The following is a 22,209-nucleotide window of genomic DNA, read 5'->3' as shown; positions in this document are numbered from 1 at the left end:
TTCAACCATCTTTCCAGAGTAAAATCGTCCGCGTTTTGAACTTGTGGCAAAAAAATGGAGTGTTTAAAATTGAGATCATACAACCATTGCTGGATATGGCAGCGGCTGCCGCACCTCCTGAGTTACTGGCAGATAATTCTGCCAATGAAGAAGGTAGGACTTTTTTTTTTTTTCTATGCATATACAATGTGATGTTTAAAATACATTTTCTTTCCCTAAAATCTGGTATTTGCAATTTGTCATGCAGGTTTTGTCTGTATGATAGTGGAACTCTTAATTAAATCTAACTTGTCTTCTATATTTAAGCTGACAGGAGTTTTTTTCATTGCGTAATCATTGTTAGCACTACTTTATATATCTAAAATATGACCAGTTTGTTTTATGTTGTACCTGAAGCATATTGTTTTTATAATGTTAACAGCAAAATGTTAGTTTGGGTATTAACTGCACAATTGGTTTTCCAAATCTGTGCCAAAGGGCTATTTTGATTGATTGATTTATATTTCTAAAGTCAGCTTTTAACTTTTACATTGCGTCTTATCAAAACCAGATACAAAGTAAAGGTGTAATATCTTAATCAGACAGAATTTGTAGGTTTTTTCAGGTGATTGGTCACGTGCTCTTGTGTACCCCATAATCCTACCTTACCCCACTCCATGAGAGACCTATTTTCTTGTCCATGAATAGAGACAGGAATTCTTAAGCCTTTGGGTAATACAGACACCTACAGAAGGATGGACGCTAGCAAAAAAAAAAAAAAACTGCTGGTTTCCTTGGAGGGTGGAAGTTACCCCTGGGCACCGAGTTCCACGTAAGGTGCTTTCCATACCTCCTTTTGGTAACAAGTTAGCTACGGAGATCTTTCCAGGTCCAGTATGCTGATTGAGATTAGCACTGTGAGCTACATCTGTCTCCTCCCAATCGCTGGGATAACAGCCAAGCGGCTCCTGAGCCGCGTTGGCTGTTTTCTTCTGAATGCTGACCGCTGTCTCTAAAGAACGGAACCGGGTTGATGTCTGCAGCTGCAGGCATCATCCCGGTACAAGCACTTGGCCGAGCCGACAGGTACCTCTATTCGCTGAAGTGGTTAAAGTGGATCCAACAGCAGAAGGTTTTTTTTAACCTTCATGCATTCTGTGCATCAAGATAAAAAGCCACCTGTGTGCAGCAGCCCCCCCCCCCCCCCCAATACCTACCTCAGCCCCATCTTGATTCAGGGATGTGCACGAGAGCCTCGGCTCTCTGGGGACTCTTCCCTCCTCGTTGGCTGAGGCGGCAGCAGTACAGCAGCAACAACCTATTAATGGTTAGCCATTAAACATCCCCTCTTACTCAGTAGTGGTCTGAGAGTAATCCCTTGTGGTAATTTCTCACTGTATACAGTGGTACTACAGCTTATGGTAACCTAGTCATGGACAGCCCTTAACCACCTTCTGCTCTGCAGTGGTCTGTGAGCAATCCTTGTTACTAATGTCTCACTGTATACAGCTATGCTACGGCTTATGGTAAACTTGTAACAGGGGGCCATTTTCCCCTCCTGGTCTATGAGCATCCTTTGTTGGTAATGCCTGCCATTTGTTCAGTGGCTTAGGCCTCTTTCACATGGAGCGGACTGAATTGCGATCCGCTCCGACACTTTATTATTTTTTTTTTTACGGACACGGATGACAAAAGTGTCATCCGTGTGTCCGCATATCACACAAGTGTCTGTCCGTATGTCCGCATATCATCCCATCCGTTTGCGGATGAGATAGGGACATAATGTATGTCTATGGGATAGCGGATGACACCGCTGACATCCGATTTTGCGTCCTTTCCGTTTTTTAAACTGAAGAAAACTAGGGTTCTGTTCCGTTCCAAAAAACAGAACAGAACTGAAAGTACACAAATCGGATGTCAGCAGATGGTCATCCGCTGACATCCGCAATCCCATTGACATGCATTATGTCCATATTTCATCTGCAAATGGATGGGGTGATATACGGACATACGGAACGCCCGTGTGAAAGAGGCCTAACAAGGACTTAGTCATGTTTGGATGACACCTGGTGCTCTGTGAGAGTGGCCCTTATGTATTTTGTCTCTGGTATATTGTTTGCGCGGTGCCCTATTGTTAACTAGTCACAGATGGCCTTTACCACTTAAGCCCCGGAGGATTTGGCTGCTCAAAGACCAGGGCCTATTTTGCGATTCGGCACTGCGTGACTGTAACGGACAATTGCGCGGTCGTGCGACGCTGTACCCAAATGAAACAGAGCTTTCTTTTGGTGGTATTTGATCACCTGTGCGATTTTTACTTTTTGCGCTATAAACAAAGAGCGACAATTTTGGAAAAATAACAATATTTTTCACATTTTTATATGAAATCCCCCCAAAAAAATTTGTAAAAATCTAAATTTTTTTAACATTTTAGGCCAATTTATGGTAAAAAAAAGCTGCAATTTTTCTTTTTTTGGGGGGGGGGGGGGACTGCGACATTGCGGCGGACAGATAGGACCCTTGACTGACATTTTTGACACTTTTGGGGGTACCAGTGACATTACTACAGTAATCAGTGCTATACATATGCACTGTTACTGTAAAAATGACACTGGCAGGGAAGGGGTTAACTTTATTGGTGATCAGTGGTTTAAATGTATCCCTAGGGGCGTGGCTTGTGATGTAACCACAGACACATGCGATCCTACATAGCAGGATCGTATAGTCTCTGCAGTTACATCAGGGAGAATGACAGGCGGCTGTGTTTACATCAGCCGTCTGCCTTTCTCCCTCTCCAGCGGGAGATCGCGAGTGGCCGGCGGACATCGGAGCCACCGGTCACTCGCGCGGGGATGTCCGGAAACTAGCTGGGCCGGAGGCACCCGTACGTCACTTTGACCAGTAGTGGCTGCCTGCCGCAGTATATCTGCAGTGGGCAGTCGTTATGTGGTTAACTCCCTCCTCCTTTGGGATTGGTCTGTGCATAATCCTGTTAAGGTGTCTCACTTGTTGAACTAGTCATATGTTGGTCATTACCCTCGTGCCCCTTGTGGGTTTTGTCTTTTGTAGAGCAGTGGTATGGTGGCCTATGGTGTCTTAAGCTGGATACACACTATACAATTTTCTTTAGATTTTTTTCCTTTAGACTTACCAAAACCATATAATATGAGGTCAGACCTAAACCCTTTCAATTTGTATGCAATCAGGCAGGCCCTTGCACTACATAGTTGAAGGTAAATCTAAAGGAAATCTACCAACAAAAGTTGTATAGTGTGTATCTACCTTTAGTCATGAAGGACCTTTTACCCCTTTCACTCTGCGGTTAATCTGTACGCAGATTTTGCAGGTTCTGCCTCACTTACCGTTTGGCAACCTAAGTTGCTCTAGTCACAAATGGCCACTTAACACCTTCTGTTCCGTAGTTGTAATGACCTTTGCTCCTCCTTTGTAGTCCACTCCAAAGATCAAACTCTGAAGTCTATAAGCCTGCGTTTTGCATGCGAGTTTGGGTCTAAGGGGGTCCTCTTCAAGGCAGGGAAATCATTTTTTTTTTTTTAAACTTCGATACCCTTATATCCTATTCATCACCCCCTTGCATCTGATTCACGCACCCCCCTCCCCATCAGATTTGTCCCCCCTTACGTTAGGTTTCCCCCTTACATCAGGTCTCAAACCCCCCCCCCCCCCCATCAGTGTCTCGCCATAGATCAGTAGAGTCTACTAGAGCCGGGCTGGCAAGGGGCCGGAGCTGGGAGAAGGATGCTGAAGGGGGCTGGACACACGTGATGTCATTGGTTACTATGGCGCTGGTGGTCCTAGGAACCATTGACTGCAGCTTAGTGATGATCGAGCGCAGCACAATGGTAGGCTGACTGTCCAGACTGGGCTTTCAGTTGGTGGGATCCAGATTGCAGTCCAACATTTAGTGAAGGCTGGTTTACATGATTTAGTTGTACCAAGTAGATGTTTAGGCCTCACCTGATGCCAGCTTTGATGGAAAGGGCATCAAAATGCTCTTGTTTTGTTGTCCTGTTTTTAAAGATTCAGTTTCATGTACTACAGCCCTCAAATTTTCAACTCGCCTGCTCGCATTTTGCGAGTGGAAAATTATGTAGGGCGAGCTCCGGTCAGGGGAAGAGAGGAGAGGAAAGCCAGCCGAAGGATTGGATAATGTCAGAGCGGCGGATCATTCCACTGTAACAGCTTTAATTGTAATTGCCGGGCGCTCGCTGACACAGTCCCTAGCCCTAGCCCGGCTTCTTTGATAGACAGAACACCTGGCCAACCAGGACATGTGACGTCTATCAAAGAAGCCGGGCTAGGAGGCGGGACTGTGTGTGTCAGCGAGCGCCCGGCAATTACAATTAAAGCTGTTATAGTGGGATGATCCGCCGCTCTGACATTATGCGGCCAGCTGTACTGATGGAGGGGGTAAGTCGATCATCTCATGTTAAGGCCAGAGCCGGTACAAGGGATGGGTGGGACGGCTGCCCCGGGCGTCTGTCATGGGAGGTGGAGGGGGCGCTGCCAGGAGTGTTTCTGTGACTATACTGTAAGTTGACAGAGAGCGGGATGTGCGCTCTCTCTCTCTCTTCTCGCCGGGCTTCACACTCCTGTCAATAGCGGTCGTCAGATCGGGACTTCTTCTTACCTTAAAGAGTCGGAGTGGAGGTGGAGCGGAGGAGAAGACCATTCCTAAACCTTTGCACGGACAGCTGGCGGGAGAGATGCGGCTGCAGCAGGGGAAGAAGATTGTGACTCAGGAAGCACACTGGATGTCACATCGGGACTATACAGAGTTTATCCCCTGTCCTCCGAGTCAAAGCAAGAAATGTGGAAAGAGGGCAGGTAACAAACTCTGTATAGTCCCGATCTGACATCCAGTGTCCTTCCTGAGCTGCAATCTTCTTCCCCCTTCTGCAGCCGCATCTCTCCCGCCAGCTGTCCATGCAAAGCTTTAGGAATAAGAATCTGCTTCTCTTAGGCTCTTCCTCTGCTCTGACATATGAAGAGGAGAATCGCAGATCAATGTGCCGCACTGTATCTGAGGTCTGCATGCTGGAGGAAAGGGAGAACTGCACTGGGGGCACAAATTTTATCCTGTCACCTCTCAAATTCCCATCTCAGCACAGTTCCCCCCCCCCCCCCCCCCCCCCCAGGTGGGATCGACGGGGGGGGGGGGGGGGTTGTGCTGGGATGGGGAATTTGAGAGGTGACAATATAAGATTTCTTCTAGCATGGGAATTGGGGGGGTGCTAGGAGGAGTGATTCCTGCTGGGGGGGGGGGGTGAAGATTTGTGCAAGGAGTGGGGATTTGGGGATCGTCCTTGAAGAGATTATTGGAATGGGGTGGGGGGATGGATTTGTGCTAGAACACAAGCTCCAGCCCCCCAGGTGCTCTTCAGCCCCCCCTCCAGCACCTTAGTGCTCTTCAGTCCCCCCTCTCTAGCCCCCCAGTGCTCTTCAGTCCCCCCTCTCTAGCCCCCCAGTGCTCTTCAGCGCCCCCCCCCCCCCTCCAGCCCCTTAGTGCTCTTCAGCCCCTTAGTGCCCTTCAGTCCCCCCTCTCTAGCCCCCCAGTGCTCTTCAGCCCCCCCCCCCCTCTCCAGCCCCTTAGTGCTCTTCAGTCCCGTCCCCCCCCCTCCAGCCCCCCCAGTGCTCTTCAGCCCCCCCACTGCTATTAGCCCCCCCTCCAGCCCCTTAGTGCTCTTCAGCCCCCGCCCTCCAAACCCTTGATGGGCACTGATTAGGCTGCACTGATGGGCACTGAAAACTTTGTTATTAATATTTATTTTTGTAACTTCTGCATTAATGCAAAAACATTTAACAGTGTAATTTTATGAGGGCGTGTTTAGGGGCGGGGCAGGGTAGGAGTTGGGTGGGGCAACTGGTGGCGAGTAACCCTTAAGGCCTGGCTAGTAGCTCAGGACTTTACATTTTGAGCCCTGATGTACTATATAGGATAAAATGCTTGCCTGTAAGATTTTTTTTTCTCTCCACCGGATTAGCTGGTGCTTTAGCCAGTTCACTTTAGGCCTCTTTCACACTTGTGCGACTTGTCATGCGATTTGGGACTGCAAAATCGCATGGCAAGTCGTTCTCCATTATTTCCAATGAGCCCCATCCATATCTGTGTGACTTGAAGTCGCACTGACTTCAAAGTAGTCCCTGCACTACTTTTGGCATGATTTTGATGCGTTTCGAGTAAAAGACATTATAAGCCCAGTCAAACTCGTCAAAATCGTGGTAAAATGGTGCGACTTTGAAGTCGCACAAGTGTGAAAGGGGCCTAAAACAGACCAAATGCAAGTGGTCACTCCTAGGCCACAGTTTGTATATAGGAAATGTTTGCAGACACATGTCTGAAGGCTGTTAGTCTGTGCCTTTATGTGACTGGATAATTTTTGACCTGTCGCTTTGCTAATGAAATGTTTTTTTTATTTTTGGAAAAATCCTATTTTTAACGAAGAGAAATAGGAAGATGTTAAACAAATTGAAGTCAATGTACTGAATATTATTTGCACAGCACATTGGGTTGGTGTGTGTTTTCCTCTCTGTGGCATTGACCACGTTATTGTATGTAATAGGAATATTCATATAGTGCACATATTTACAGGCATTCTTTTGCAGGATCGTCACCGCCCTCTGTGTTGCTTCCATCTGACCCCCCTGAGGAGCCCCCGGTTGCTGCTCCTGCTCCTGCAGCACCCCCAGTATCTGCTCCTACTGTGAGTGTTCCTCCGTTACCCAGCTCAGAGGCTTTTGCAGCTGTTGCTCAATTATTTCACAGTAGCCAAGGGCAGCAGGTATGTTTTCATCAACTACTTCATATTAACTTTTGAATATACCTAAGGTGGCATATTTGTATCAATGAGGTTCTATGTTCTGAGAAGGTATTGATTTCAGTCTTTAAAGCAAACGGACATAAAATCCTTGTTTCTTGCTACAGATAATACAAGACTCGTGTAGGCTTCTCTCCTCTCCTGTGTATGGAGACTGAAAATATGCCCCAAAAGAATTAATATTTCCTGGTGTCTGGGGTGGCGGAGGTCCTGCGTACAGCCTGCAATATAAGTGAAAGGCTGCATGTGCCTGTACTTTTAACGCCAATACTTTACATGCATGGGATCATTGGCATTTACACGAGTACAGCCATTAACTTAAATTGCAAGCTGTTTGTGGCACCTTTGGCTACCCAGCCAATGGGAAAATACATGGAATGATATTTTCAGCCTCACTGTCAATCAGTAAGAAATGAATTCACAGTACAAACAACTAGAAATGTAAAGGATGGCTCATTTTAAATCTTTCACTTAAAATAGGTAAACTTTAATGTCCATAGTCTGGATAGGAGTGCATTTTAATTGTTACTCAGAGATTACAACAGTGTAGTGTATATTAAAAAGGTATTTAACCAAAAATATAATTTCTCTATCGCTCATTGACAGACGTAGTCCTCGGTGATACAGCACCTTCGGGTTATGTTGCCTCCACAGGAGTAGGACTAGACAGGAAATAAAATGCTCTGGCCACACCCTAGGGGCAGTCCCAGAGGGTATATCCTCTCTCTCTCTGCCTCAGCAAATCAGTTTTTTTCTGTCTAGTCAGGAGTAAGGACCTAGATACCTTATAAACTATACCTTAGAAAATAATTTTTTAAGACAGCTTTTTTTCTCCAGTTTTCCTGTGAGATCTTCAAGCAAGAAAGCTGAACTGGGCGACGGGCTGGATGTTGAGATCCAGTGGTCACCCCAGTTCAGCCTACGAGCGCGTGCAGGCCATAGCTCCGCGCTGGGTCGGCCGCGACATAGTCCCACTGGACGGGGACTGACCCTGCGAGTTAAACGTCTCGCTGAAACGCCAAAGACCATGAGTCACGGCGCCCGTATTGGTCGACAGCCCTCCTACCTCGGTGGAGAGGGGTACTGTCAGGAGTTGGCGCCCGCCTGGTTCCGGTATGGTGAGTAGTATGTTCCCCCTTTCCCCCTGACTGGTCTTGTGGTGAACGCGGGCCCCTCTCTGTAATGGTAAGGATGGGTTCCCCTCTATCCTACAACATGTCACAGATCCCCCTAATTGAGTGTGATTTTTGTGTACAAGAAGCCAGGAGGCTTGGTTTGGGAGCTGACAATCTAATTGTAAAGATGTGTAAATGATTGTAGTCAGTGGCAGTACTAGAACTTTACTGTGATAGTATAAGGTATCCTACCTGTCAGTAGCCACAGGGCGATGTCTATACATGTATACTGCATTCCAGATCATTCCTCCAGCTAAGCAGCGGTCCGCATACGGCCCGCTAGGGTCCGGTACCTCCGACCACGCTGACCACCATGAGGGTGAAGGGTTGTGAGGCCGAGATCCTTCTGCAGACATGCCGCTATTCTGTGCAGGCCGCCACCATTGTCTGGTAGATCGCACGAGGCCGCCATTTTGGTGTAGCCTCGTGTCTCCAGCATGGGGGCGGCCATGTTTGAGGTGACTCAAACACCTCATGGAGCCAGGGGGAGGAGCCGGCAGGCGTGTTAAGGGGCAGAGCCGCCTCTTTTACCCAGGAAATAGGGCCAAAGACTTCCTGTCTGTAACAAGACAAGCACTGAGCAAGCTGATGAAAACTTCTGTGCATCAGGGATGAGCCTTGGGGTCTGTCTCTCTCTCTGTGGGGTCCAAAAAGGCAGGTAACACTGAGGGGCGCTGTTGCGACTGGGGGACAAAAAAAAAAAGTTTTTTTTTACTTTGTCATTTTTTGTCGCTGGCAAGTGTCTTGTATAATCATTGACCCTGCCGCATAGGTATCCCCACCTGATCCCCTCAAGGTGGCCGCAGGACCCTCCAGTACCCCACTTGTGTTTTAATGCATTATCGGCAATTTTGGAGTCTTTGGTATCCCGGGTGGAGGTGGCCTGTCAGGGACGGGGGTCAAGTAGCGACCCCCGCCTACCCCTATTGTTTATCAGATACTTCAGATACGGATTCGGAACTGGTCAATGCAGTTGCAGGTCCCTCTTAGGGGGCTGTTGTCTCAGGTAATATCTCCTCAGCAGCGAGGAGCACGTTTCTGCCTCCGCCATAGCACAAGAGTGGTGGATGCACTAGTTGTGTCCGTCCGGGAAACCTTTAGTCTTGAGGTTACACCGGCAGAGGTAGCTGAGACTGAGATTCCTTTTTGGTACTTGTTAGCCTACCAAAAGGGCGAAGGATTTTCCTTTACCCAAATGGGGTCGTTTTGAAACGAACCCCTGTTATTTCCAAACGCATGGCTAGGTGCTATCCGTTTGAGGAATTCCTCTTTATAGGATAGACGGTACCACCTGCTGTCTTGCCACAGACTGTTAGGATAAAAAGACCTCGTAACTAACGAGGACCTTCCTTTTCTGCTCATATAGAGTTGTTCGTTCCGCGAGGGCGGGCGATAAGGCGAAACCCTCCAAAGCCCCTTTAGAGGGGTTTCAAAGGGCGCTGGTCGGGTAAACAAAGAGTCCGGCTCAGCCAAGCCTGAAGAATATAGCCTGATGCGCCCCTACCCATCTCTGGGGTGGGGGGGGGATGTCTTCACCGGTTTCTGGAGGACACAGGATCGAGTTTCGATCACTTCCACCGGTGCGATTCTGCCCTTCTAACATTGAACGGTTTCAGGGGTTCTATTCGAACCTATTCACAATGCCCAGGAAAGAGGGCAAGGTGCGTCCAAATCTGGACTTGGGAAGAAATAGAGTCCATCCGTACAGTGGTGGCCTCCCTGCATAAAAGAGATTTCCTGGCGTCCATAGACATATAGGATGCCTATCTTTATATCCCCATCATCGCAGGACATCAGCGTTTTTTCGCTTTCCCAAAGATCATCCCTGGTTCCCACCAGGAGACTGAACTATCTGGGCCTAAGGTTGGATACATGCTGGGCAAGAGAGTTTCTCCTTGCTGGGAAACTCCAGAAGGTTCAGTCAACGATTCGGATGTTGCTGTCCGTCAATTGGCTGGGACTGATGGTGGCCTTCTTAGAGGCAGTACCGTATACCCAGTCTCATACCCGAATTCTCCTGAAGGAGATTCTTTTTTAATGGAATCAGAATTCCGATTCCCTGGACAATCGGATCCGGTTGAGCGAGCGGACCAGGAAGTCTCCGATGCTCAACCAGGGGAAGTCATTTCTTCCGATAGTATCCAGATTACCAATAAGGGTATCGGAATTGAGAGCGATCAGATTTTGTCTGATTTACTGGATCGAGCAGCTCTAGAGCAGCCCGATTCGGATCCAATCGCATATGGCCTCTTCATCCAGAGGTTTTTTCCCTAGCTGTCCCTTCATTGGGACATCCCGGATGTGGATCTGTTGGCACCTTGGCCTAACAGGAAGGTGCGGAGGTTTGTAGCTCGTGCCACGATCCTCTAGCGGACGCAGCAGAAACGCTGATCGCCCCGTGGGGGCAGTATCAGCTACGGCATGCCTTCCATCCTCTCAAGTTGCTGCGGGAACTTCTTCGCAGGATAGAGGTGGAGGGAATTCCAGTTATTCTGGAAATTCTGGATTGACCTCGTCAAGCCTGGTACGCCGACTTGGCGAGGCTAGTCGCGGACGCTCCTTGGAGACTTCCTCTCAGGGAGGATTTGCGGTCTCAGGGACCGATCTTCCATCTTGCTTTACAGTCGCTGGCTTAATGGCCTGGCCATTGAGACCCAGGTACTGAAGGACAAGGGAGTGTCAGCTTCAGTTATTCCTACCTCCAGTTAAAGCAAGGAAAGCGACTTCCAGCACATGGAAGTCTTATATTGCATGGTGTGAATCTATTGGATTTTCCCCACATACCTATTCGGTGACCCGAATTTTGGTCTGTCTGCAACAAGGGGTTGAGCAGAAACTATCCTTGAGCACGATCAAGGGTCAGGTTTTCGGCGTTGGCAATCTTCTTTCAAGAAACCTTTGGCTAATCATTCCTTGGTGCGGAATTTCATCCAGGGGGTGCGACATCTGGCTCCGCCAGTGCGCGCACCCTTACCGCCTGGTATCTTAATTTAATGTGGTCTGTTCTTCAGAAACTTCTCTTTGAAGATATTAGGGAGATTCCCTTGCTTACATTCCCAGAAGGTGGCCTTCTTGGTGGCCATTACTTCTCTACGCAGGGTGTCAGAACTGGCCGCATTATCCTGTCGTTCCCCAGATCTGGTGGTTCATAGGGATAAGGTGGTTCTTCTTCCGAATCCATCCTTCCTTCCTAAAGTGGTTTTCGTAAGACGGACTCACTTTTTGTGATCACGGATAGCCCTTGAAGGGGGTTGCTTGTGTCTGCCGCGACCATATCTACATGGATCAGTCAGACGGTGGTACAGGCTTATTCTATTAAGGGTCGGAATCCTCCGTTCCCTGTTAGGGCGCACTTCACTCGAGCGCTCAGTACTTCCTGGGCCTTTCGCCATCAGGCGTCAGTGGTCCAGGTATGTAAAGCGGCCACCTGGTCGTCGGTACATACCTTTACAAAATTTTATAAAATTGATGTGATGGCATCGGCGGATGCCTCATTTGGCCGCAAGGTTTTGCAGGCCGCAATTTGAGGAGACCGGTGGTCTACCTCGAGGGTTTTTTTCTGTTTGAAAATTTTTTTGTTGAGTCTCATCATTAAGGATGAGCATTGTAAACTTCTAGTTGGCACCGGTTGGGCCTTCTAGATTTGGATTTGATTTCCATTTTCCCACCCCTCATTTGTGATACTGCTCTGGGACTTCCCGAAGGTGCTGTATCACCGAGGACTACGTCTGTCAATGAGCGATAGAGAAAAATGGATTTTTGTAAAATCTTACCGTAAAATCCTTTTCTCTTAGCTCATTGACAGACGTAGTACCCGCCCCTCTGTTTTTTTGGGTTGGGTTAAATTCTCTAAAGACTGCTTTTATGACATAACTGATTTGCTGAGGCAGAGAGAGAGAGGATATACCCTCTGGGACTGCCCCTAGGGTGTGGCCAGAGCATTTTATTTCCTGTCTAGTCCTACTCCTGTGGAGGCAACATAACCCGAAGGTGCTGTATCACCGAGGACTACGTCTGTCAATGAGCTAAGAGAAAAGGATTTTACGGTAAGATTTTACAAAAATCCATTTATTTTGCTGTGTACCAGTCAGTTAAAGCAGTGGCTGTATATTTATTTTCTTTTTTTTTTTTTTTTTGTCTTCCCTTTTAACCTGGTGATCCAGCCTTACACACCTCCTGTATTAGAATGTCTACAAACTGGACTAGGAAAGCAGCATTGTCCGTCTTGGGGGAGGGCAGTGTGGCAGATTTAGATACACAAACAAATCAAACTAGCTAACCCTTTTTAAGCAATTACCGCACCTTTTTTTTTTTTTTTTTTTCTTTGGATAAAGATTTTACACAAGTAAAGACTGATGTAAGCACTCGTCAGTGGTAAATGGTTTGTCTCAACTCTCCAACTGCTATAATTTGCTGGACAGCTTGCTTTGTTGAAATACTGGCTGAATCCCCACGTGAACATAAGAGCCTAAAAAAAATGCAGCTGCCACATCTAAGAATTGGCAAACTGCATTTCAGTTTAGCAATTTCCTTTTTTTTTTTTTTTTTTTCTTTCTAGAACTCAATATTTAGGCTTCACTGATCCCTTTGTGTAGCACTGTATGAGTACAGTGTAATTTCAAGCTGAATCATGGACAGCTAAAAAAAAAATATATATATATATATATATATATATATATATATATATATACACACAGCTGGGCTGGGCAATTAATCGATTTATCGATTTTTTTAGTTTGAAACGATTTTTTTTTTTTTCAAACTCGAGTTTTTTTCTACAATTTTTTTTTTTTCGCCGAACTCCCCCAGTAACGGACCACCGCCTGGATGTAACGTCAGCTGCGGGCGGTGCGTCTGTACAGGGGCTGCGGCGTGCTGTGATAGGTACAGAGAACTCCCGGCCTGGATGTGACGTCAGCTGCTGGGAGAGGAAGCTGGCGGTGCGTCTGTACAGGCCAGGGGCTGTGATAGGGTATCACAGCCCCTGGCCTGTACAGATGCACCGCCCGCTTCCTCTCCCGGCAGCTGACGTCACATCCAGGCCAGGGAGTTCTCTGTACCTATCACAGCACGCCGCAGCCCCTCATACCCAGTACATAGGTATGGCAGCTCTCCAGTACACTGGCCACTGTTCTCTTGTGTGCGCTTCCGACTCTCCCCCTCATCCCCTATTTGTTCCCCATCCTTTTTGGTTACACTGTGCTTTTTGGGTTGTTCAATTTTCAGTCCGAGGCATTCATATGCACCTCCTCCTTGTTGGCGTGCCACCATGTCTATTGCCACCATACAAGCATGAAGCAGTGGTTCTCCCTTTTCTCCAGTTTGATCAGTCCCCACTGCCAAAACTTTGCCACTTTCTCGATCAACCACAACAGCGCCAACACCCTTCCCTCCTCTAGCCTGGTTCAACTGTGCAGCTTCCACAGCCCTGCACATGTAACTGCCAATTCTTAACTTCTCCTCATCAGACACTCCTCCATGACTGCCTTGCTCCAGGTTCACGGTCTTAGGCTTCGCATGGTAGGTGCTAGGCCAAATTCCTGCCCACACTTGCTGCTCCTTACAATTCCTTGCTGCACGCGATGGAACTGAAACCACAAATGGTTCTCCCAATCCAGTTAAGTCGATAGGGTCACAGACGCACCGCCCGCAGCTGACGTCACATCCAGGCGCGGCGGTGGTCCGTTACTGGGGAGTTCGGTTCCTGTGCGGCGGACTAGGAGCTGGCTGGAGCCCCAGGGTGTGTGTAGTTACGCGGGGGCTGGCTGCACAAGGCGGAAAAAGGCGAAAAAAAACAATTTTACAAAAAACTCGAGTTTGAAAAAAAAAAAATTGTTTCAAACTAAAAGGTGGCCGGTTACTGGGGCATTGGACATTGGAAAAAAAATCGAATCGAAACTCGAATTTTTCTTTAAAAATCAAAGATTTTTTTTTTAGGCAAAATCGCCCAGCCCTAAATACACATACACTAAATCTTTGTGTACAAGGTTCTTGTTATGTGCAGTAATATCCATTTTATCATTTAAGGCCCCTTTCACACAAGGCAGATTCCCAGGGGATCTGTGAGCTGATCGGAGCGGGCCGGATGTCACATCCATGCTTGTTTCCGTTTCTATAGAACGGACATCTATAGAGCAGACATCTGTCAGCTTTATGGTCGGCCAGGTGTAAAAAGACTCAAGTCTATAAGGCTCTATGGGCCTTCAGATTGGGTCCACCTGTTTTTTTTTTTTTTTTTTTTTTTTGCAGACCTGATTGGGAAGGCCATGTGAAAGGGCTCTAAGCTTAGTGTTACTAGCCCCAGGACCCTGCATTTACTATATCTGATCTCCCACAGTATATGGAAATTCAATTATTTTAGTAAATATAAACTGCTAAATACCTTTTCTCATCAGCAGTATATAGCTGTCTTGTGACTTCGGTCAGTGTCTTTTTAAAGCTTGTAGGAGGAGTCTTCTTTCTACTCTGTCCTAAGAGGCTGCAGGACTCCTGACCCTCTGTCTAGAGGGCATATTGGCCCGGTGCCAATCACATGCACCCTCCCAAAGAAAAAACAAAAGCTCTCAAGCAATACACACCAAACTGAGCATGTGCAAAGTGCCCCCACGGCTCTGTTCTATCAGGAGATAGATTGGGACTGTGGAAGTAGGGAAGACAGGATCAAACAGCCCTTTTACACAAAATATAACGGGCGGAACAGAGGTGTAGGGTTTAGCACTTCTGCCTAGCAGTACCAGGGTTCTGGGGAAAGCAAAAATGGCCAATCTGGACCTGCAGACAAGTCCTCGTCTGCATGAAGGGGCGCCCTCACCTGATTCTGGGTTGGGGGGGACATCTTCGTTTCTTTCTGGAACCCTGGACCTCCTTGATTCAAGACAAATGGGTTTACAAACTGATCCGATCTGGGTACAAGATCAAGTTCCGGTCTCGCCCATCGGACAGGTTCTTCCCATCCAATCTTCAGCTATCCCCATTCCGGTTAAGGGACTTGTGAGGGGCAGTACACGATTTGCTGTCGCAAGGAGTGATTGTACTGGTTCCTTCTCAGGAACATTTTCAAGGGTTTTATTCAAACCATTTCACCGTGCCCAGGAAGGAAGGCAAGGTGCGTCCCATCCTGGATCTCAAGGCCGTGAACCACTTTGTGCGGGTACAGAGGTTTCCGATGGAATCCATCCGCAAGATGGTGGCGTTGCTGCACCAGGGAGACTTAGCCTCCATAGATATCAAGGATGCATATCTACACATCCCTATTTACGTTGGACACCAGCGGTTTCTTAGCTTTGCGGTCGCAGGGGAGCATTATCAATTAGTGGCGTTACCCTTTGGTCTCGCCTCAGCTCATAGAGTGTTTACCAAGGTCTTTGCACCGATATTGGCATTGCTGCCCTTTGGTCTCGCCTCAGCTCCTAGAGTGTTTACCAAGGTCTTTGCACTGGTATTGGCATTGCTGCACCAGCAGGGGATTGCGGTACTGGGGTACTTAAGACGATCTCCTGTTGAGCGGACTCTCCAGTCTTTTTGGGGGATCTGACGGTCACTGTCAAAACTGCAGGATTTCGGTTGGAATATTAATTTCAAGAAATATGCGCTGACACCTGCCTTGAGACCAGGTTATCTGGGCTTGACTCTGGATTCAGCCTTGGCCAATTTCCCCGGACAAGCTGCAAACGTTGCAGGAGGCGATCCGTTTGTTGTTGGCCAACAATCTGTCCTCTGAGTTGGCATGCGGGCCTTGGGTCTGATGGTATCAACCTCCGAGGCGGTTCTGTTTGCTCAGTTCCATATCAGACCTTTGCAAAGGGAGATTCTTGTCAAATGGAAAAGGATCAAAAGTCCTTGGACTCTTTGATTCGGTTAAGCCACAACACAAGGTCTGCTCTGTTGCGGTGGATCCAGTCTCCAGCACTATGCCAGGGCAAGTCCTTCCTTCTGTTGTTTTGGACTGTGGTGACCACGGACGCCAGCCTATTGGGCTGGGGCGGGGTGCTGGGGAAGCTCTGTGCCCAGGGTACCTGGACGATGGAAGAGTCAAAACTACAGATAAATGTTTTGGAGCTCAGAGCAATAAAGCTTTGTCTGAGCCATTGGATGGCTCGTCTGCAAGATTGTTCAGTTTAGATTCAATCAGACAACGCCACGGCTGTGGCTTACATCAATCACCAGGGGGGCACCAAGAGTGTCTTGGCAGCCAAAGAGGGGGCCGAAATTCTGGCTTAGGCAGAAAAATTTATTCCAGCCCTATCTACTGTGCACATTCCAGGTGTGGAGAACTGTCAAGCGGATTACCTGAGTCGTCAGGTGTTGGATCAAGGGGAGTGGTCCCTGCACCCGGAGGTGTTTCATCTCCTGTGTTTTTGGTGGGGGACTCCTGAGGTAGATCTGTTTGCTTCTCGCCTCAAGAAGGTTCAGAGATTCGTAGCCAGGTCTCGAGATTCTCTGGCCGATGCCAGAGACGCTCTGGTGGCCCCTTGGGGTCCGTATTGGCTAATTTTTGCCTTTCCTCCCTTGAAACTCCTGCCTAGGCTTCTGTGCAGGATAGAGGTGGAAGGGATTCCAGCCATTCTTGTGGCTCCAGACTGGTCTCGCCGGTCTTGGTATGCAGACCTAGTAAGGTTGGTCGCCGATGCTCCTTGGAGATTTCCTCTCAGGGAAGATATGTTGTCTCAAGGTCCATTCTTCCATCCTGCTTTACAGTAGCTGGCTTTAACGGCATGACTGTTGAAAGTCAGGTGTTGAGAGATAGAGGGCTTTCTGACTACGTGATTCCTAAGATGTTGAAGGCTAGGAAGTCGACTTCTAGGAATATACAGTGCCTTGCGAAGTATTTGGCCCCCTTGAACTTTGCTACCTTTAGCCACATTTTAGGCTTCAAACATAAAGATATAAAACTGTAATTTTTTTGTGAAGAATCAACAAGTGGCAAACCATCTTGAAGTGGAACGAAATTTATTGGATATTTCAAACTTTTTTAACAAATAAAAAACTGAAAAATTGGGCGTGCAAAATTATTCAGCCCCCTTAAGTTAATACTTTGTAGCGCCACCTTTTGCTGCGATTACAGCTGTAAGTCGTTTGGGGTATGTCTCTATCAGTTTTGCACATCGAGAGACTGAACTTTTTGCCCATTCCTCCTTGCAAAACAGCTCGAGCTCAGTGAGGTTGGATGGAGAGCGTTTGTAAACAGCAGTTTTCAGTTTTTTCCACAGATTCTCGATTGGATTCAGGTCTGGACTTTGACTTGGCCATTCTAACACCTGGATATGTTTATTTGTGAACCATTCCATTGTAGATTTTGCTTCGTTTTGGATCATTGTCTTGTTGGAAGACAAATCTCCATCTCAGGTCTTTTGCAGACTCCATCAGGTTTTCTTCCAGAATGGTTCTGTATTTGGCTCCATCCATCTTCCCATCAATTTTAACCATCTTCCCTGTCCCTGCTGAAGAAAAGCAGGCCCAAAACATGATGCTGCCACCACCATGTTTGACAGTGGGGATGGTGTGTTCAGGGTGATGAGCTGTGTTGCTTTTACGCCAAACATAACGTTTTGCATTGTTGCCAAAAAGTTTGATTTTGGTTTCATCTGACCAGAGCACCTTCTTCCACATGTTTGGTGTGTCTCCCAGGTGGCTTGTGGCAAACTTTAAACGACACTTTTTATGGATATCTTTTAAGAAATGGCTTTCTTCTTGCCACGCTTCCATAAAGGCCAGATTTGCTTTGACTGTTATGGACAGAGTCTCCCACCTCAGCTGTAGATCTCTGCAGTTCATCCAGAGTGATCATGGGCCTCTTGGCTGCATCTCTGATCAGTCTTCTCCTTGTATGAGCTGAAAGTTTAGAGGGACGGCCAGGTCTTCGTAGATTTGCAGTGGTTTGATATTCCTTCCATTTCAATATTATCGCTTGCACAGTGCTCCTTGGGATGTTTAAAGCTTGGGAAATCTTTTTGTATCCAAATCCGGCTTTAAACTTCTCCACAACAGTATTTCGGACCTGCCTGGTGTGTTCCTTGTTCTTCATGATGCTCTCTGCGCTTTAAACGGACTTCTGAGACTATCACAGTGCAGGTGCATTTATACGGAGACTTGATTACACACAGGTGGATTCTATTTATCATCATTAGTCATTTAGGTCAACATTGGATCATTCAGAGATCCTCACTAAACTTCTAAAGAGAGTTTGCTGCACTGAAAGTAAAGGGGCTGAATAATTTTGCACGCCCAATTTTTCAGTTTTTTATTTAACAAAGTTTGAAATATCCAATAAATTTCGTTCCACTTCATGATTGTGTCCCACTTTTTGTTGATTTTTCACAAAAAATTACAGTTTTATATCTTTGTTTGAAGCCTGAAATGTCGCAAAAGGCCGCAAAGTTCAAGGGGGCCGAATACTTACGCAAGGCACTGTATATCATCGTACATGGAAATTGTACATTTCTTTGGATACAGCTCCTGTGCTGTCCAAACTTTGTTTCAGCGGTGGTGATTATGCGCATGCTGTGTGGCTTAGTCCGCAGACCAAGCCTCTAAGAGCCCTCATGGATTTGCTCTTTCAAGATCACTTGTTTGGGGCTACCCTGGGTGACATCATTAAGGGTATCATGGGAGGGAAGAGTACCTTCCTGCCACAGTCAAGGAACGGGAAGGAGCCTTGTAGCAGACGGGGGGCCCTCCTTCTCAGCCCATAGAAAATGTTGTGCTTCTGGGACGGAGAATAAGGGAAATCTTTTAATTCTTCCCCGGAAGGTTCCAAGCAATCTTGGTCTGGTAAGCCTAAAGCTAGCTTCCCCAGACCAGCAGACAGAACTTCTTCAGCATGATGGCCTGCCCTCGCCCATTATTGGGGTGGGAGGACATCTTCGCTGGTTTCCGGCCCGTGGACTCTCTCTTCTCAAGGAGATCCGCAAAATGTTTCTTTTGAGGGTACCCAGAAAGGGGGACAGTGTGTTCCTTTTTTTTCAGGGTTTTTTTTTTTTTTGGATCCTTAGTCTCCTTGTGAGAATTGAATCCCTGCAAAGGTTCAGGTGATGTCTGAACTACTGAAGGTCCCCCCCCCCCCCCCATGCCTGTCCAAAGAATTGATTTACCTAGGTCTGATTCTTTCTGATCAAGGTGGTCCTTCCTCTTCACAAACTTCAGGGACCACAGGCCTTGATTCACCAGCTGCTGTCACACAGATAGTTCTCTCTCCCATTTTGCATACAAGTTCTGAGTCTGGTGATATCCACCTTCAAGACATTTTCTTTTTTTCCACAGTCTTACATGCAGCTCCTATAGCAGGTTCGGCTCCACAGAAGAATACCAAAGTTCATCTCGAGGTCACGGTGTCCGCAGGCATCCCAGGGCCACAGTAAGGCCAGTATCATCCTCCGCTAAGGCTTCTTCCGCAGCTCCTGCGAGGAGACCAGAGCAAGGATCTTCCAATCATCCTGGTGGCTGTAAACGTCCCTTGGGGGCTTCCTTTCAGAGAAGACCAGTTGTCCCAAGGTTTATCTACCATTCTGCTTTAATGGCTTAGATATTGAAAGCCAGGTACTGAGGGATTGATGTCTGTCTGAATCAGTGATCCCTACTATGGTGAAGGCGATGAATTCGTCTTCCAGCAAGATACCATCGTTTGTGGAAAGCGTACATTTCTTGGTGCGAGTCGATTGGCACTCATCCTCGATATTTTTCTGTGACTCTGATCTTAACTTTTCTTCAACAAGGCATTAATCAGAAGTTAGACTTAAGTACCATCAAGGGCCAGGTGTCTGGCTTGACAATCTTCTTTCAGCAACCCCTAGCAACGTGCTCTTTAGTTCATACCTTCATTCAGGGGGTTCGATGTGGCTCCACCTGTACGGTCTCTTTTGCCGCCAGGGGATTTAAATTTAGTACTTTTGGTTCTACAGATACCTCCATTTGAGGATATTCGGGAGCTTTCCTTGCCTACGTTTTCCCAGAAGGTGACATCCATGGTGGCTATTATCTCGGCCTGCAGGGTATCGGAATCTGCGACATTATCCTGTCGCAGTCCCCATTTAGTGGTCCATAGGGATAATGTGGTTGTTCGTCCCTGTCCATCATTCCTGCCCAAAGTTGTCGGACTTCCATTTGAATGAGGACATTGTGTTGCTTTCCTTTTGTCCCAAGCCGGCTCATCCCAAGGAATTTGCTTTGCATACCTTGGTTTGTGCGATTGGGGTGCATCTGGCAGTTACTGAGTTTTTTTCGGAGGTCAGACTCAGCTTTTGTGTTTACGGACGGACCAAGAAAAGGGCTGGCCGCTTTTTCGGCTACCATCTCCAGATGGATCAGACAGACGATGACTCAGGCCTATTCCATTAAAGGTCAGGTTCCACCTTTCCCTGTCACGGCACATTCTACTCAGTGCTTCTTGGGCCTTCAATATCGCAGGTTTGCAAAGCGGCCACTTGGTCATGCATGCATACCTTTACAAAATTCTTTAAGGTAGATACTTTGGCATGTGCAGATGCTTCTTTTGCACGCAAAGTTTTGGGCTGTTACCTCTTGAAGGGTGTTTTTTTTTCTTTAAACCTTTATTTTTCAGACGGGGCTCCTGTGTTCTGGTAAGGGCTTTTATGTTTAGCCTTGGGTTTTTTTTCCCCACCCCATTTTCCTTTTGGACGTCCCACTAGCTATGATTTATGGAGCGCTGTGCCAATCGATGAATGAAAGAGAAAATGGTGTATTTGAACTTACCGTAAAATCCATTTCTTTGAGTTCGACGGGACACTAAGGACTGCAGGGCCGCCACCAGTGCAACTAAACTGATTACCTAGAGCAGAGAGGGGGATTATATACCAGCTGAGGATGGCCCATGGGCGTAGTCAGGTGTTCTAGTTCTACTCCTGGAGGAGGCAATATAATCCATTAGTTATGATTTATGGAGCGCTGTGTCAGTCGAACTCAGAGAAATTGATTTTACGGTATGTACAAAAAATCCCATTTTACACAATGCAAGGGATTAACCCCTTAGATTCCACAGTGAGTATATCAAGCATGCGTTACTGCATATACAGATTGATTTTACTGTTGTGAGTTTAGTAACCCTTTAAATAGCTAATTTATGAGTAGCTTGTATTATTAGTGTGCTAAAGCTGAGACATTCTCTGTGCTGAGCCACGTTTTTCCTAGGTGTGTAGCCACCTCGTAACTGCGCAGGCTCATATGTCAAATTTTAATGTGTCCATGCAGATACATTTGCAGCCACTTCTTTGGGCTGCCTGCACAGCTCCAAGGTAGATGCACACGCAGCAAAATGTGGCTGGCTCAGCATGGAGGACAGGTCTCAGCACTCGTCTGAGCCCTTACTCCTTTTTATTTATTTTTTTGTCTACATTTTTTAAACTTGCATTATACTGTTTTAAGTAAAGGTAATGACTAGGCACGTTCCAAATTCTTAATGTAATATTTCTATTGATGTACAATTTTTTTTTTTTTTTTTTTACAGCTTCAGCAGATTCTTCAGACTTTCCAGCAACCTCCGAAGCCACAGTCTCCAGTTATTGAAGAAAATATATATTCCCAAGTACAGTCAATTACTTGTCAAATGAATACTCAACCACAGCAGCCTCATCAGACAGAACGGAAAAGTACTCTAGATAAGGTGATTACTTCATAGAAGTTTATGGTAGGGTTTTTATCTGCCCTTTTATGTCCTTTTTCTACAAGCATGGGTTTTGTCTTTTACAGTTGCTGGACAGATTTGATTATGACGATGAACCTGAAGCAGCTGATGAGCCAAAGAAAGATGTGCCCAGTCTCACTCCACCACCTTTACAGCCTCCATTGTAAGTAAACAGACATCCGTAACTTTGGATCCTCTGACACCTAATATGCCAGACTCAAGGAAGAGTAGTAAAGCTTAGTGATTGCAAAGCTTCAGGTTTTCTCTTACGTCCTCCCACAGTCGCCGCCGCCTCCAAGTCATCACTGTTGGGTATTGACTTCCGCTCCGCAGGAGTAGCTAGGCATAAAGACTTAGTCAAAAGAACAAAGGCATTTGCATATACACACCCATGGGGACTGTCCCATCTGGTCAATACCCCCCTGCAGTGACCACTCTCAACTCATTTTTATTCTGCCTAGCGTCAGGAGTAGTCAGGCTTCCCTGTGCTGGGGCTACAGTCTCAGCCTATCTAATCTTTTATTTGATTTTCTTTGAAAATGTCAGTTTTTTCTTACTTTACTAGCTGTTTATTTTGTCA

The 22,209-nt window shown here is 46.9% G+C and overlaps 1 protein-coding gene across 1 annotated transcript in view; it reads left to right on the top strand.

The window, feature by feature from the left end:
- The window catches only part of SCAF4 (SR-related CTD associated factor 4), a gene marked incomplete at its 3' end in the record, with an annotated part of 191,281 nt that overhangs the window by 40,905 nt on the left and 128,167 nt on the right, over window positions 1-22,209 (top strand). The window contains exons 5-8 of the mRNA XM_082246363.1: window positions 18-153; window positions 6,607-6,782; window positions 21,453-21,608; window positions 21,695-21,792. Coding sequence (XP_082102489.1) covers window positions 18-153; window positions 6,607-6,782; window positions 21,453-21,608; window positions 21,695-21,792 — 566 coding nt within the window. The remainder of the gene's footprint in view (window positions 1-17; window positions 154-6,606; window positions 6,783-21,452; window positions 21,609-21,694; window positions 21,793-22,209) is intronic.

This window comes from Pelophylax lessonae (genome assembly GCF_965119305.1).
Source record: "Pelophylax lessonae genome assembly, chromosome: 2".
NCBI classification, from domain to species: Eukaryota; Metazoa; Chordata; class Amphibia; order Anura; family Ranidae; genus Pelophylax; species Pelophylax lessonae.
The sequence above is the reverse complement of the archived record's forward strand: the minus strand, read 5'-3'. Positions and strand labels throughout refer to the sequence as shown.